The 14,575-nt window shown below is 38.3% G+C and overlaps 1 protein-coding gene across 4 annotated transcripts in view; it reads left to right on the top strand.

The window, feature by feature from the left end:
- The window catches only part of CWC24 (RNA-splicing factor), a gene marked incomplete at its 3' end in the record, with an annotated part of 30,197 nt that extends 15,641 nt beyond the window's left edge, over positions 1-14,556 (top strand). The window contains 17 exon segments of one of the 4 annotated variants that reach the window (XM_035730748.2): positions 1,967-3,932; positions 3,967-4,040; positions 4,075-4,179; positions 4,215-4,322; positions 4,368-4,541; positions 4,584-4,822; positions 4,859-5,100; positions 5,120-5,237; positions 5,356-5,653; positions 5,970-6,146; positions 7,356-7,520; positions 8,351-8,405; positions 9,686-10,032; positions 10,753-11,409; positions 12,114-12,202; positions 12,875-12,955; positions 13,627-13,849. In XM_035730748.2, coding sequence (XP_035586293.2) covers positions 3,860-3,932; positions 3,967-4,040; positions 4,075-4,179; positions 4,215-4,322; positions 4,368-4,541; positions 4,584-4,822; positions 4,859-5,100; positions 5,120-5,237; positions 5,356-5,653; positions 5,970-6,146; positions 7,356-7,520; positions 8,351-8,405; positions 9,686-10,032; positions 10,753-11,409; positions 12,114-12,202; positions 12,875-12,955; positions 13,627-13,849 — 3,225 coding nt within the window. In that variant the 5' untranslated portion in view covers positions 1,967-3,859. Of the gene's footprint in view, positions 1-1,966; positions 4,180-4,214; positions 4,323-4,367; positions 6,147-7,355; positions 7,521-8,350; positions 8,406-9,685; positions 10,033-10,752; positions 11,410-12,113; positions 12,203-12,874; positions 12,956-13,626 lie in introns of those variants that run through there. 4 annotated transcript variants of the gene reach the window in all.
- Positions 14,557-14,575: the final 19 nt, after the last annotated feature.

Raw genomic sequence — 14,575 nt, 5'->3', positions numbered from 1 at the left:
GACACTATGTCATACACTGACCACCTCTCCACTTTTTCCAACCAGTCCCAGCATCGGAAAATAATACACGACGTGGAATTCTCTGGAACGACATTCGTAGAACATGTCCAAGCCACCGAAGTCGGTGTTTCAAGATGGTGACACCGATTGCATTATTGTCTCTGTGCCCGAACACACGATGCCGAACCTCTGCATTACTAACATGATGTTGCCACTGGATGTCAGTAATCATTCGGAGACAACAATGATCAAACACAGAGAATCGTCTAACATCCTCAACTCGGAGAGGCCAGGTTTCACAAGTATGGAGTAAAACTGTTCTCACCGACGCGTTGTAGATCCGACCTTTTACAGCCAGAATAACATCATGAAGGCGCCAAAGATAGCCCAGATTGGCATAAGCCACTCTGGCTTTCACTATACGTGCAGTGATCTCATCACTCACACCCCACCAGCGTTTATTCAGCTACCTAGATACACGAAATTCTAGACTACTCCTATCTGCTCACCACCCACGGTGAGTACAGGATCAGGGTCCTGCCAGTCTTGTAGAAGTACTTTGCACTTTGAAGGTGCAAAGCACATACCGTACCTACGGACATTGGTTGCCAACTGATTAAGTATGGGTTGTATGGTTTGGACATTATCGCACAGTAAGACAATATCATCCGTGTACTCAAGGTCGAGAAGTCTTTCTGTAGGCAACAGATCCACACCGCCATTACTTACATCCATCAGAGCTGTTTCCAGAATGTCATCGATGGCAAAGTTGAAGAGCAATGGTGAGATTGGGTAACACTGCCTAACCCCATTGCTCGAATGGAACAATGGGGAGAGGTGATTGTATGCCCTCACTCTACCTGAGATGTTTGTATATAGGGCCTTTAAGATGTCAATAAACTTCTCAGACATGCACTTCTTCAATAGACAATGCCAGAGTACAGTCCTGTCCAACGAAACACTACGATTGTTGGCCTTTGATAAGTATGGGGGTGTTCTAACATTTGGCGGAGGGTGAAGATATGATCAATACATCCTCGACCAGAACGAAACCCAGCCTGCTTCTCTCGAGTCAATCTTTCTCGGGTTTTGAACAACCTACGAAGTATGACAGAAGCCAATAGCTTGGACGCAATCGGAAGTAGAGTTATCCCCCGATAGTTGTTACAGAAACGACGTGAACCCCTTTCAAAGATAGGGACAACTATCGACTCATTCCAAGACGTTGGTACACTCTTTAGCTCCCAGACCTCTGTAAACAACCTTGTCAGTTCCTTAGCCAGAAAGTCACCACCATCTTTAAAAAGAGCCGGATGTAAGTCATCTGGGTCAGGTGATTTGTAGCTTTTCAAGAGTTGAAGTTCCCTGCGGACTTCCACCTCATTTGGTGGATCAGTCGTCACCGGCCATGGAGGACAGGACAGTCTGACTGATGTTGCCGGACCAGCAGGTCAGTTGAACTACCCTTCGAAAAATTCTGACCATCTTCCAAGACGTCGATGGATGTTAGTGATTGGCATCCCATCATCCTCGTAGATTGTTTCGCTCACACCAGACTTCTTGCTACCAGTGACTCGGATGAGTTGGAAGAGCTTCCGGTAGTTACCAGATGCAGCTGCTGCTTCCAGCTCATTAGCACGCTCCGACCACCAAGCTTCTCAATCCTTACACAAACTTTGCCCAATGTCATTACGTAATATCCTTCGTTTGTGGTCAAACTCACGGTCACACGGAGTAGACCGACGTGCTTCAATGAGTTGTAAGGAACCAGAAGAAACCCAGTCCTTCTAAGTGGGACGTTTCGCAAAGCCGCAAGCGACTTTACTCGCAACTTTTATGGCGTCATGCAATTGCAACCAATGCTCATCTATACTTTTCGGTGGAATCGTAGCTAGCCTAGAAGCTAGCTGGGTTCGATACTTACTTGCAACAGAAGTTGCGACCAACTTGCTGACATCAATCCTTTGCTGGCGGTCGCTTCGTTTGCCGCTGAAGAGTAAGGTAAGATTGACGCAGACTAGGGCATGATCAGAGTCCAGATAGGTACTCCAAAAGGAGCGGCAGTCTTGTACACAACCACGTCAGCGGTAGCTGATCGCGATGTGATCAATCTGAGTCCAGGCTTGAGATGCAGAGGGAGGACGCCAGGTGGCACATCGGCGATGACTGTGTCGGAAGTTAGTGCTAGCCAGAAACAGGTTGTGGTCTGTGCAAAGTTGCTGTAGACGGTCCCCGTTATCTGTCCTGCGATCGACAAGTCCCCATTGGCCACCTAAACGACTCTCTTCTGTACTATAATATCTATCGAACGCACTTTCTGGAGAACAGTCAACTGGTGGTGGAATTCGTCCTTGACTGCATCCGGGCTGCAATCTATCAAGGCATAACCGAAGATGACGAAAAGACATCGTTTCTCACGCCGATTTCTTCTCACTTTGATGGAACTTTCTAATCTAACAGCACATAACTGACTGTTAATGGGGATTCAATCGATTAGTGCTGCCTCAGCTCTAGCGCTTAGTGCGACACCAACGCCAGCAAGACCAGACGAAGATGCCACTGCGTCCCCGGATAAGCATACGTAAAACAAGCTTTTCGAAGCGACAGATGGAGAGCGAATTTCTAGTACTTCACCAGATTCTTGAATATGGGTCTCGGCTAGACAACAAACGTCGATATTAAGACGTTCCACAGACATAATCAGCCCTATCTGTTGTCCGACCTGCATAAGTGTGCGAACGTTGAATGCAGCCAGTTTGAATGGTGCACGTGGTTTCAGAAAAGCTGCTTCAGTACTCATATTCGGTGGTAACATTCAATTTTCAACCGGACAGTGATTCGAGAACGTTTAGAGAGAGTCGAAATTCCACCATAGACGAGCTGCTGTATAAGTCAAAAAAATAAGTATCGACAGAGTAGGAATAAAAGGGGGTGAATAATGACGTAGTAAATAATAATAATAATAATAATAATAATAATAATAATAATAATAATAATAATAATAATTTGAATCATTTGATTGTTAGTCGAAGCAAGAAAAGTAGTTTCCACAAATTTAGACATTTCATCATATTTGTGTGTGGGCTGTAATACTACCCGGGTGCCCAGACCGAGGCAGGTGGTTTCCTTAGGGGGCCACACCCCGAGCCTTTGACCTAAAGGTCTGGCCCACAGGGCAGTGGAGCATCATGAGGAGATGCAGTCCCATGGTAGCCGGTGACCGAAAATTGGTTCATACGCCATTTGTTCCTGCAGGATACTGGAGCCCATGTGCACCATTGATTCGGTTTGGGATCCGGTTAAAGGCTGTTTGAATGGCACACGTCGGTTCAGAAAAGCTAATTCATAATTTTTATTCATTGGTAACAGTGAAATTTCGACCAGTCAGTGGCTGGAGTTCGTTTTATGTAGAAAGAAATTTCCACTTTAGGCGAGTTTTCAGAATTGGAAAATAAAGAGCAAACACAACGGTAATGAGAGAAAGTAGAAAAATAGGGAATTTTAGAATTACTTTGTATTTAATTAAGTAAATGGAATAGTCGTTTGTGTAATTAATAGGTTCAGACAAAAGGATTTCGTTCATTAGTAATCATCATAGTTGTGCTGGCTCGAATACTACTCGGGTACCTAGACCGAAGTAGGCTTTGTGCAAATATATCCACCTCTTTTTCGGAAACTCCCTGCTGTAATTAGAACTGTACGTGCCAGGATCTCATCTTTGCGTAAAGAGAAATCAAATGAAATCTAGTGGTCACCATTGTACATTAGATTCAAGGAACTTGATTTTATTGCCCATTATTACAGAAGTTAGTGCTAAGCTTGTAACAGTCTGTTTTTATTTTTCATCTAGATACTAAGTATGACTGAAAACGTGAGCGAAAGTTGTGTCTTCTTTAAAAAACGTAGTCGAAAAAATATACGACAAAAAGAGGGTATTCATTTTGCATAAATTTTATTTTGAGAAAGGTTCTTCTAGTGAAGATGAAGCAGTCATAAAAACTCAGAAAAGACGTCAGATTAATAATATGCTGTATCAACAGGTTTGCTAATGATAACTATAATATACAGTTTTAGACTTCAAAGTTTAGTGGTAACAAAAACTGCTCATCTGATGATGATTCTGATAAGTTTGATAACAGCACTCCTAATACCGTCACTTATAAGGCTTCTCATTCTAAGGTACATTTTTTATAATAATATTTAGAATTTTCAAGGAATCTAGGATAACAAAAGAGCATATTGCAACTGCTACTGTGGAGATCGATACCGATGTGAACTGTGATGCGCAAGCTATCTTTGAAAAGGCTCAAAAATTAAACCAGGTGCGTTTCCTACTTCATTTATAGAACCATTATTCGTTTTTTCAGGAATCTCATAATCGTAATATATATAAGGGACTTAACAATTATGCTCAGTACATTGAAAAGAAAGACACTGTTATGGGCAATGCATCTAGTGGCTTCAACCGTAAAGGTCCTATGCGAGCGCCAGCCAATTTAAGAGCTACTGTAAGATGGGATTATCAACCGGATATTTGTAAAGTGTGTATATTTGTTTTGGGCCTTAAGTTATTTACATTTTAGGACTACAAAGAAACAGGATTTTGTAGTTTTGGGGATAGCTGCAAGTTTCTGCATGACAGATCAGACTATAAACATGGTTGGCAAATAGAACAAGAATTAGCCGAGGGAGTGTATGGAATTGATGGTGAAGACAATCGTTACGAGATATCGCACAACTCTTCTGAAGACGAAGGCTTTGAAGATATCCCATTATCTTGCATGATTTGTCGCAAAGACTATAAAGACCCAGTTGTAACCATGTAAGTTTCAATAGATTTATCTGTCTAATTCTAAAGATGTAAACATTACTTTTGTAGTGATTGTGCTCTTCAGCGATATAAAAAAACTGCACGGTGCTACGCATGCACTACAGATACCAAAGGCTTCTTCAAATTTGCCAAGAATCTATTGTCTCGTATTACTATACTGCGTGAAAAAAAGAAGAAGCATTCTGAATTAAGCGAAAGTGATCATGAAGATCAACATCATTCCTGTTCTCATTCTCCTGTTCAATGTAAAGGAGAACAAAGTGATAAAGGTGACTTTCTTAACAAAAGTGTGGAGGCTGGTTGGGTTCCAACCAATAAAGTCCAACTTCCAAAATCATCAGAGCCGAATTGGGCCAAACCCGAAGCACCAGAATATTGCGATTCCGATGAAGAAAGCGATTAAAACGTTACCGCTACACACAAATGCACAAATATGTATATACATCTGAAATACACAATTAAAATCACTCAACTTTTTTTCCCTTCATTTTGTTCCGCTTGCTTAATATCTGCATTTTTTTTAGGATAATGGATGATTTTTATGAAGTTTTAGGGTGTACCATGGATGCTACAGAAGACGAAATCAAACGAATTGTTAACGAAGCTCGACTTAAGTTCCATCCAGATAAAAATCCAGATGTTTCAAATAGAAAATTCTTGGTCGTAGAAAGGGCATGGAGTGTTTTGCGATATCCAGAAAAACGTAAAGCTTATGACGCTTTGTTGAAACAACATAAAATTATATCTCACTCTGCTGGATTGCCTATACAGTCTGACGTATCATTTGACCAATTTCATGATGAAAGCGAATCCGTTCATGACGTAGATTTACAATCCCACAATCAAGAGTGTCACTGTTATTGGTTTCCTTGTCGCTGCGGTGGAAGTCATGTCTTAGACGACCTTGCTGTACTATGCCAAGTCCCGTATGCAAAGTGTACAAACTGTTCTTTACTCGTGCATGTTTCATACCCTGAATCTCATTGATCAAAAAATCTCGAGATATGCTTTTCTGTTATTTGTGTTTTCTTATTGTGTTGCGTTTTTGCGAATATATGTGTGTATATTTCTGTAATTATTGTTTTACCAAATCCCCTTGGATTCATCTTGCTTATCTTTTAGATTTTACTAATTTTAGATGTCTTCAGACGGGAATGATGAATTCGATGTTCCCTCTGCCCCTCCACCTTTCAAGGGATTAGAAAAAGATAAAGTCGAGACGAGAAAGCGACAAGCACTGTTTCTCCGTCAAGCTTTACGGATCGTTGAAAGATTCGCTCACAATCCTGTGAATACTGATATGCTGGCTTATGCTGTAAGTGTTAATACAGATATCGGGTTAGTCGTTTTTTTTATTTTCGACGATTCTTTTTGTTTCATCAATCGAATGTACTCATTTATTATGAGTGAAGTTTTCTTCTAATTCTCATATATCCGATGAATGTGTAAACGTAATGGAGACCATTAACATAAATATTTTTTATATTCATTTGTACTCTTTCTTAGGAAACGCACATATTCGAAGTAAAGGTAGGAAAACTTGCATTATAACTAAAATTGATTCTATGTGCACACGTTCTAGGAAACCTATGTTGTCACGTGTATTGAGGTTAGTAGTGTGTACCCTTGAATTCAAACTCAGTAATCTAGATGTTACGTGCTTGCCGCGAGACCTGAGGGTTTCAGGTACGACCTGTGCTTTGTTCATGAATTCTTGTTGTTGAGGTGTTCCATAACGAGGAAAACTAGCTGTCTGATCTTTCCTGGTTTTTAGTGATTATTCAACTAAAGTCAAGCTTTAACAAGAATCCGAAATTATTTCACTGGTCGTTGACAAAAATAGGCTTGTCAGGATGTACCATGAACATCAAGACTATATATTAATTGATGATACCTGAATAAAAATATTTGTGTTTTAATATGGCATTTCCTTAAGAGTATTTTCTCAAACTTATTGGTCTTGGGAAGCAGTCAACATTGATTAGATCTAAAAATGGCCTAAGTTCTAATTCACCTCTCGAAACTAACTAGGATGGCAGCAGTATTCTTCTAAATGCAATAAACTGCTCTAGTAGTGATGACTTGTCAAACATTCTTAGTATAGTTTCTTTGTCTTCCAGAAACTTCGTAGTCCACTTCCGTGATGTTTATTTTTCAGGAAATAAGCACTATGTAGAATACCGCAGATCGGTCAAAGTTGAACTAGGCATCATATCAAGTCAAGGTGACTTCAACTCAGCCTGTTCCAATTCAAATTTCACTATTTTATTAGAAATTTTTGTTATCTGGATGTCGTATAATAAGTCGTTAGCGAGATTAGAATGAGTCCATAAATTAATTGCTGGATCATTATACAGTCGACTTATAATGTAGTTTTTAAACATTCATCACAGAGTAGGCTTTGAAGATTTTTTTTGTACGTGAAAATGTTCTAAATGAAACTATATAAATCTCACTATTTTCTTAGTTTATTTAACGAAATTTATATTCAAGTGATGACGTTTGTGTTTTCCCATCAATTTAGTTACCATGGTTGGAACGTGAACAATATGACGATATCTCGATAGAGCGAAACGCTTATGGAAATTGTGGTTATGTATTATGTTCCAAGCCGAAAGGTCAAACCAATAAACAAAAGTACCGTATCTGCACAACCACTCGGAGAGTATACGATATTACCAAGCGTCAAGTGAGTCTCACACATTGGTTTATTTTTTGAGAAATAATATCAGGGCAAATTATAGGTTAGAAAGGTTTATTTAGCGGTCATTCGGTATGTAACAGGGTGTAAGCCAAGGTTTGAAATAGCATATCTTATGATTTATTGATAATTATAAGTGCATTTTAGCGGTAACGAGGAAAGAGTTATTTCCAAAGTACGTGGAAAATTCTGATTTTTCAATATGTTTGTTCAAAAATGTTGAATTCCTTAGTTTCATCACCAAAGTTTGACTTGATGATTTCGAAAGAATTGAGCATCAAATGAATTGCTAATCACAAAAATAATGATAAGTTTGTCACATCCCAAAGAGTACTTACTTACTTATTTGTTATATTGTCCGCACCGTTGTTCACTGTTTCTTGAGTCTCAATTTCATTTTGGCGATCAGTACGTGATTATCTTAGGCTATATCAGCTCCTCTCTTGGTTGTCACTTTCTGCATCGTCCACCTATAACCGGTTTATTGAGGGCACATAGGTTTGCAAATCTCGCACCATTTTCGTCCCTTTCTCCCAGTCCGTGTCGTCCCATGATGTCTTCATATCCGGTGTTGCCCATTCCAACCTTGGCATTTAAATCTCCCATCAGAATGGTCAAGTCCTTTGTTGGACACTTCTCAACGATTGACTACAGCCTAGTGTAGAATTGATCTTTAGCGTCTTCATTGTAGTTGTTGGTAGGCGCATAGCATTGGATGACGTTCATTGAAATGCCCTCTTTCTTTGTTTTGAAGGAGGTTTTGGTGATCCTTGGTCCATGAGATTCCCATCCTATAAGTGCATTTTGTGCTTGTTTAGACAGCATCAATGCAACTCCTTGTGTATGTGGGACATTTTCTTCTTGATGGCCGGAGTATAACAGAAGCTCGGCTGAAGCTAGTCGTTGTTGTACAACTTGCGTCCAACGTGTTTCACTGATCCCAAGCACATCTAGGTTGTATCTCTTCATTTGTGCAGCAATTTGGAAGACTCTCCCGGTCCCCCACATTGTACGAGTATACCATGTACCTAAATAGATGGTTGTTTTGTTAGTTAGAAGGGGTGTCAGCATCGTGACCTCCGAAGGAACTCGGCTTTCATCATGAGGCGTCATAACTTCTAAATGAGGACATTCCGACTCTCAGGACAGAGTTTAAATAGTTTTTTTCTGGTTAAAGTTTTTTTATTGAGTTAGTTTTCTACGGGATGGGTCGCTAACCTCCAGGCTCAGTTATCCCAAAGAGTAGAAGGTCTTATTTCTAACCGAGTCGTTTTTTCTGAAGAAGTTATTTACAATACAGTGCGAAACATCAGAAGTTCATTTTTCTATTGACTGGGGTATAACGAATTTATCATTACTTTTGTTGCTGAACCTATGACTAATTCCTGATAAGCTTATATCACCAGATTTATGTGTTCAAGAATACCGCCTTTCAAGCAGCCTGTTGTTGACTTTAGAAAAACGAACATGATATTATTGTACATGAATCCTGGGATAACTTATTGTGTTAATCAATATCTCATACACTATCGAGTCAGTTGTGATTTTTGGTGTAACAATGTACATAGAAGCAAAGGCGTACGTTAAAGGATCCAGATTGTTCAGAATTCGTAGTACATCAAATACTCATCCACATGACGTTTTCAGGATCCATCGTTGACGGCGGATCCAGTGGTTAAGGTGAAGCATAGTATTACAGAGGTCAGTACTTCTTTTGGGATATTTTCACGTTATAACAATTGGCGACGGGGTGAAGAAAAGACACAATCCAAAGTCATCCTGTTATTGGACGAAATCCAGTCTAATTATTCAACCAATCAGTATCCAGATTGTCATCAGTGTCCTTGAACGACATTGGTCATTATTCATACAGCTAATTTCCATTTACGGTGCTGATTCAAAGAAAAAAATGACTCTCCCTTCCGATCGATTACAGCTGCTCTTTGAACGACATTTGGAGTTATTAGTCAAATTCCGCACGCAGCTGCTAAATCACTCATGCTATAAAGACGCGACGGAAGTGGATGGATTAATATCTCAATTACACAGTGAGCTGGAAAATGACGGCAGCCTCCATGAATCCTCGATGAACTGTACTTCAAACGAAACAGTCATCCATGATGCGCCCAGTGGTCCAGTACTTTCTATTCCAGAAACATGCCCGGTAATGGAGTCAAACTCCATCATCCCCGAAACAGCATGTACAGACAGTAGCATATCCAGCTCACGAAAAGATCCTCTTGTTTTGCCAGAGAATGTGTCCCATACATCAAATAATGGTCAGAAATCTAATACAATTTTGATAGATGCTGTTTGTTTTAGTGACCTATTATCCACTAATGGAATTTTGAAGAGATCTGATGGAAATGTTTCACAAGAATCAAACCCTAATGACCTCATATCTACTGTCGCTGATCCTCACCGTCTAGTCAGTTCTAGTGGACTCTCTACTCAATGCGGGAAATATGCTTCAAATAGAGTCACACTAACTGTTCCTTGGGTATATGAGGACCCAACATTATTTCGAGGGGGAGGATAGACGCGAGAAAAATTTAAAATCCGGACATCAACTCCGGATCTCCAAAAAAGGGAGGTGTTGGGATATTCAGGAAAATATCCCAAAAATTATCCTGTTAAGCCTAATGCTATCCTTGGACATGAAACGGTATCATCTTATTGGTCAATATTTGTTTAACGTGTCATTTTCCTACTGGCCATTATTGTACAATGTTATTCTCTATTTTATGGTACGTTGTGGTCTGCTTGACTGGTATATAAACAAAGTATGTTTGAAATATAATGATTTATAACTCAGAGGGTGTGACTTGTGTTCTGGACTCAACTGGCTGGCCTATACAGGGAAGCAGGACCAATCAGAACCCTAGGTCGTTCTACGTGTTTGCGCGTCTTTGGTCCGATCAATAATTCGCTACCCCTTAATCAGCAGCATATTTTCACAGTTATAACAACTTCAAAGCTCTGTCTATCATAAACGTGTGAATTTTATAGACTATGAGTCTTGATGAATTATGTCGTGCTTAACCACTAGAAATAGGTTTTGTTTTTGTAAATGTTTTGAGAATGTCCGCACTTCCCAGTCTCCATAATCTTAGTTTTAGAAGGAGGTTCGTAATCTAGTAGACACTAAATATTAATTAGCTTTTTATTGCTATTCATTTTTAAAACTCCCAATTAAATCTACTGACTTTGTTCATCGTAGCCATTTTGCTCAGACTGGTGTTACCGTGCTTCATGTTACATACGCAAACAGATTTCTAAAGAACCAGCATGGTGCCGTTCAGCAGATAGTTTAAAACCATGTCACATAAGTTTGCTACCTCCTAATGTTCCAGGACATGTTGGTAAAGTGATTTTAGATGTACAGAATCGTTTACTCTTAAATGGATCTGAAAGTGATTCAAGTATTGAAAACGAACTTAATGTGAATACTGAATCCGAATCTATTGACTTGTCAAGTAGTACATTGGAATATTCACGTAAGGAGCTCGAGAAACTGGCACTTGGAACAAATAATGAAAATAGCATCGTAGTTCGTGACATTTGTCCACATGCATTAGACTCTGTTGAATCTACAGTTACATCTTATGATAATCAGTCAGAAATGTATCTCAAGTCTCCATCAGATTGCGAACAACTGTTGGATAACCAAAATGTTTCTACTAATCTATGCGACAAACTTTCAAAACGTTTACAAGAGTGGCTAACTGAAAAAGCATTTGTGATTCTCACCACCTATACATTTACATCTGAGGAACCAACTTCGGTTGATGGGTTACATAGCAAAATTTTGCAGCAATTTTTCTTAAAACATGTATCATCAAAAGAAGAAACCCGGGAGAAAACTCAATTTTCTGACGTAAGTTGGTTGCCTTTTTATCTGCTTTCTATTACAGTATCATTCCTCAGTATATATGCTTACCACATAATGTGTAAACAAACTGTTACGTGCTTTTAGTCCAAAGCTATAGTTTTATTTTAGATATGGTCGATAGGTGAGGGAAAATATTTCCCTTGACGCAACTAACAAAGTAATTTCGTTGTGAAACTAAATAGGATGTAATGATTTACTGATTGTGACTAACCAGTCTGTCCGCGCTCCGACTTTCACAGAGTAAATATTTCAGTCTTTCAAATATTGATTACTACGACAGGATAAAATTTGACTCCTTTTCCTATTTTAGTGATTCCCATATCTTATTTTGGTGTGCACTAAAATATTACTGTTAACCAGTGTATAAACCTGTTTTGTGATTCTCCTCCACATGTTTTGGTAGCACGTTTAGTGATCCTCGGTGTCTTTCTAGCCTAATTCTAGTGGTTTAGGCCTCTTGAGATTTGCTAATGGTCTCTACGACCTAACGATTAAGGCCTTGTGATTTCTGTGTGTAAAATACAGTCTATATTAGTTGGTATTCATTATAAGGAACTTGCATTTCTTTATTTCAACCTCATATTTGTATCTTAATATCGAGTATTTCCATTTGTATGAGACAGTTGTCTAGAAATCTCAGTATTTTATCCATTAGAATACAGGATTATTTTATGTTTTGTTTTTTCCAGTATCCGCTTACCTGTGTTCTACCACTTGTTGATTCGGTTTCTCCTGAAGTTCTCCGTAGACAAATCCTACTGGATGATCTCAAAAAAAGGTGAAGTAATTATTTTAGGTGCGGTTTTTATGATCATTTAGTTATACACAACACTCCCGTGGAAATGTATGTGGGGCGCATTTTTCCCTGCTGTGTACCAAACTAGATTTTTCACAGGGAACTACAATTAATGAATTTTTTTGTAGACAGTCATTTTTGAATAGGTAATTCGTAAACTTAGGAAACTAATCATTAAGCCCGTGTGGTACAAGCCTATATGATGGCGTGCAAATAATGTAATATCATTTCAATGTGAGCAGTAAATTCTGAACGTAAAGTTTGGAGTAAAAGTACTTATACTAATAGTCCCTTAGTCACGTTTAATGTGGTTAGGGATGTCCCGTTTACTTTCATCGGAGTTAATTAAATTGGTCTTTTGAACGAGTTGGAATCCCAATCTACCAAGTTTTCAGTAGCTTATAATTGTCTTTCTACTTAGCTGGCTTTTGTTTAAGCTAGCGAATTATCGGTGAGCGATAAGTACCTTCTACTAATACTGTATACTAGTGTGCCTTATTCTTCGAGTGAGTCAAAATTATTACTTCGTTTAGCGTAGAATTCCATGGAGAATTCGAATCAAGCAGTTAATAAAATAATACATAACAGCGAACTAAGTGATTGTCCTAGTATTCACTTATTAAAAAAACCTCAATTTACTTTTTTTGATTCTAGCATGCATCCAATATTAGATGCTTTAAAAATAAATATTCATTGTGTATACAGAAGATTAGAAAATTCTGTGCTTTATTTTAAGTAAGTTTCTCAATTTATCAAGATTTATAACTCAATTTTGCCCAATATCGTGAAGTAAGAATAAATCTAATTACTGTAACTATTTTCATAAAATTTACGTTTCTGAAGAAACATCCTTTAGAAATTTTCTTTCACCCACGACCAAAAGATCGTCTTTGTATTGATGAGGATTCGCAACTCAGGTGGATGGTTTTAGTGTCACATTTCCTAAGCTGGGTGGTCTAGCTTCCTTTGTTTCGAAGAATATTAGGGCTTACTTAGAATAGATGTTTTGCGACCATTTTGAATTTTTTCACTGAAATAAAAGTCCGCATCATTCAACGATTAATGCCGTTACATTTCTGTTTAGTTAGTAGTACAGCTTTCGCAGTCATATCTCGTCGCCACAGTTTAATTACTTGTAACATTGGTAGCTGACTTTTATCTCGTCATTCGGTGATGATGAGATATCGATGATTAAATGTCCTGTCATTATGTCGGCTGGTTCAGCTGAACTCCGTTGTCAAGATATTAATTCTCTATTGAGACGATACTGCACGAAAATAAGACATCTTTTGGGTGATGGCATGCACTACGTAAGTCTAGGAAACTTAAAACGTAATTACATTTTTTCTAATTTGACACTTTCTAATTTCACTACTCATTAGCGATATTCCTTTTTTTTCTTTTAGTCTTACAAGTAAGAACGTACATATGAACCAAAACGAAAGTCAATTAATGGCTTTAGTGATCTTATTCCTCATGGCAAACGTAGAACCTGCTTTGGCCCAACTCACAAATGACGAATGTATAACTAGATTTCTAAATTCAATAAATGGACCGTCTTTGTTACTGTTTAAAAATAAGATCATAAACCAGGCGATGACTCTGTACCGTTATGATTCGGATGACTAATCTATTTCAGAACCTTAATGCATCAAAGGACTTATCCCTGTTCCGAAATGTTGGATTTTTTGGTAGCCAACAGCTTCATGTTTGGCCCTAAACATTCACATCGTTTTATGACGGATGTTAGCTAGAGGAAAAACTGATATGTCAAGATCTACATTGGCAAACACTGAACTTGGTGGTTAATGCAGTTGTAAAATAGTAAATATTTTATAACACAAACCAATATTACTTTCTCCGTGTACATGTGCTGCTCATTACTTTTGTACAACAAATAATTTAAATGAAAGTGATGAGAGATTTTTGTAAAGATTAAGATATTACTAGCGCTGCAAAAATGACCAACGTTTATGGATTTTAGTAACGATCTAATAAAGTACTGAGATGTTTCACTAATGTTAATCGCTCTATTTCATTGTCACATTTAGTACTATATGAATCCTATACTACTTTTTTGTTTAGATCTATAGAATAGTATCATTTTAAAATATGCTTATAATATTCTACAGTACTGCGTATTCAGATGATATGCTAGATGTTATACTACTTAGAAAACTGCACTTCTTGGGATGATCGAATTTCCCAGTTAGAGTGTAGAATATGAAGAAATTATTTTAATTGTAAATAATGCTTAAGATCGATTCACTTAAGATTTGCAAGGTAAAGACGTAAGCACAACAAAAAATTGACGTCTCAACGGTGTTATGGGAAGCAAATATCCTTGATATAGGT

Source organism: Schistosoma haematobium, chromosome 1 (genome assembly GCF_000699445.3).
Source record: "Schistosoma haematobium chromosome 1, whole genome shotgun sequence".
Lineage (NCBI taxonomy): Eukaryota > Metazoa > Platyhelminthes > Trematoda > Strigeidida > Schistosomatidae > Schistosoma > Schistosoma haematobium.
The sequence above is the reverse complement of the archived record's forward strand: the minus strand, read 5'-3'. Positions and strand labels throughout refer to the sequence as shown.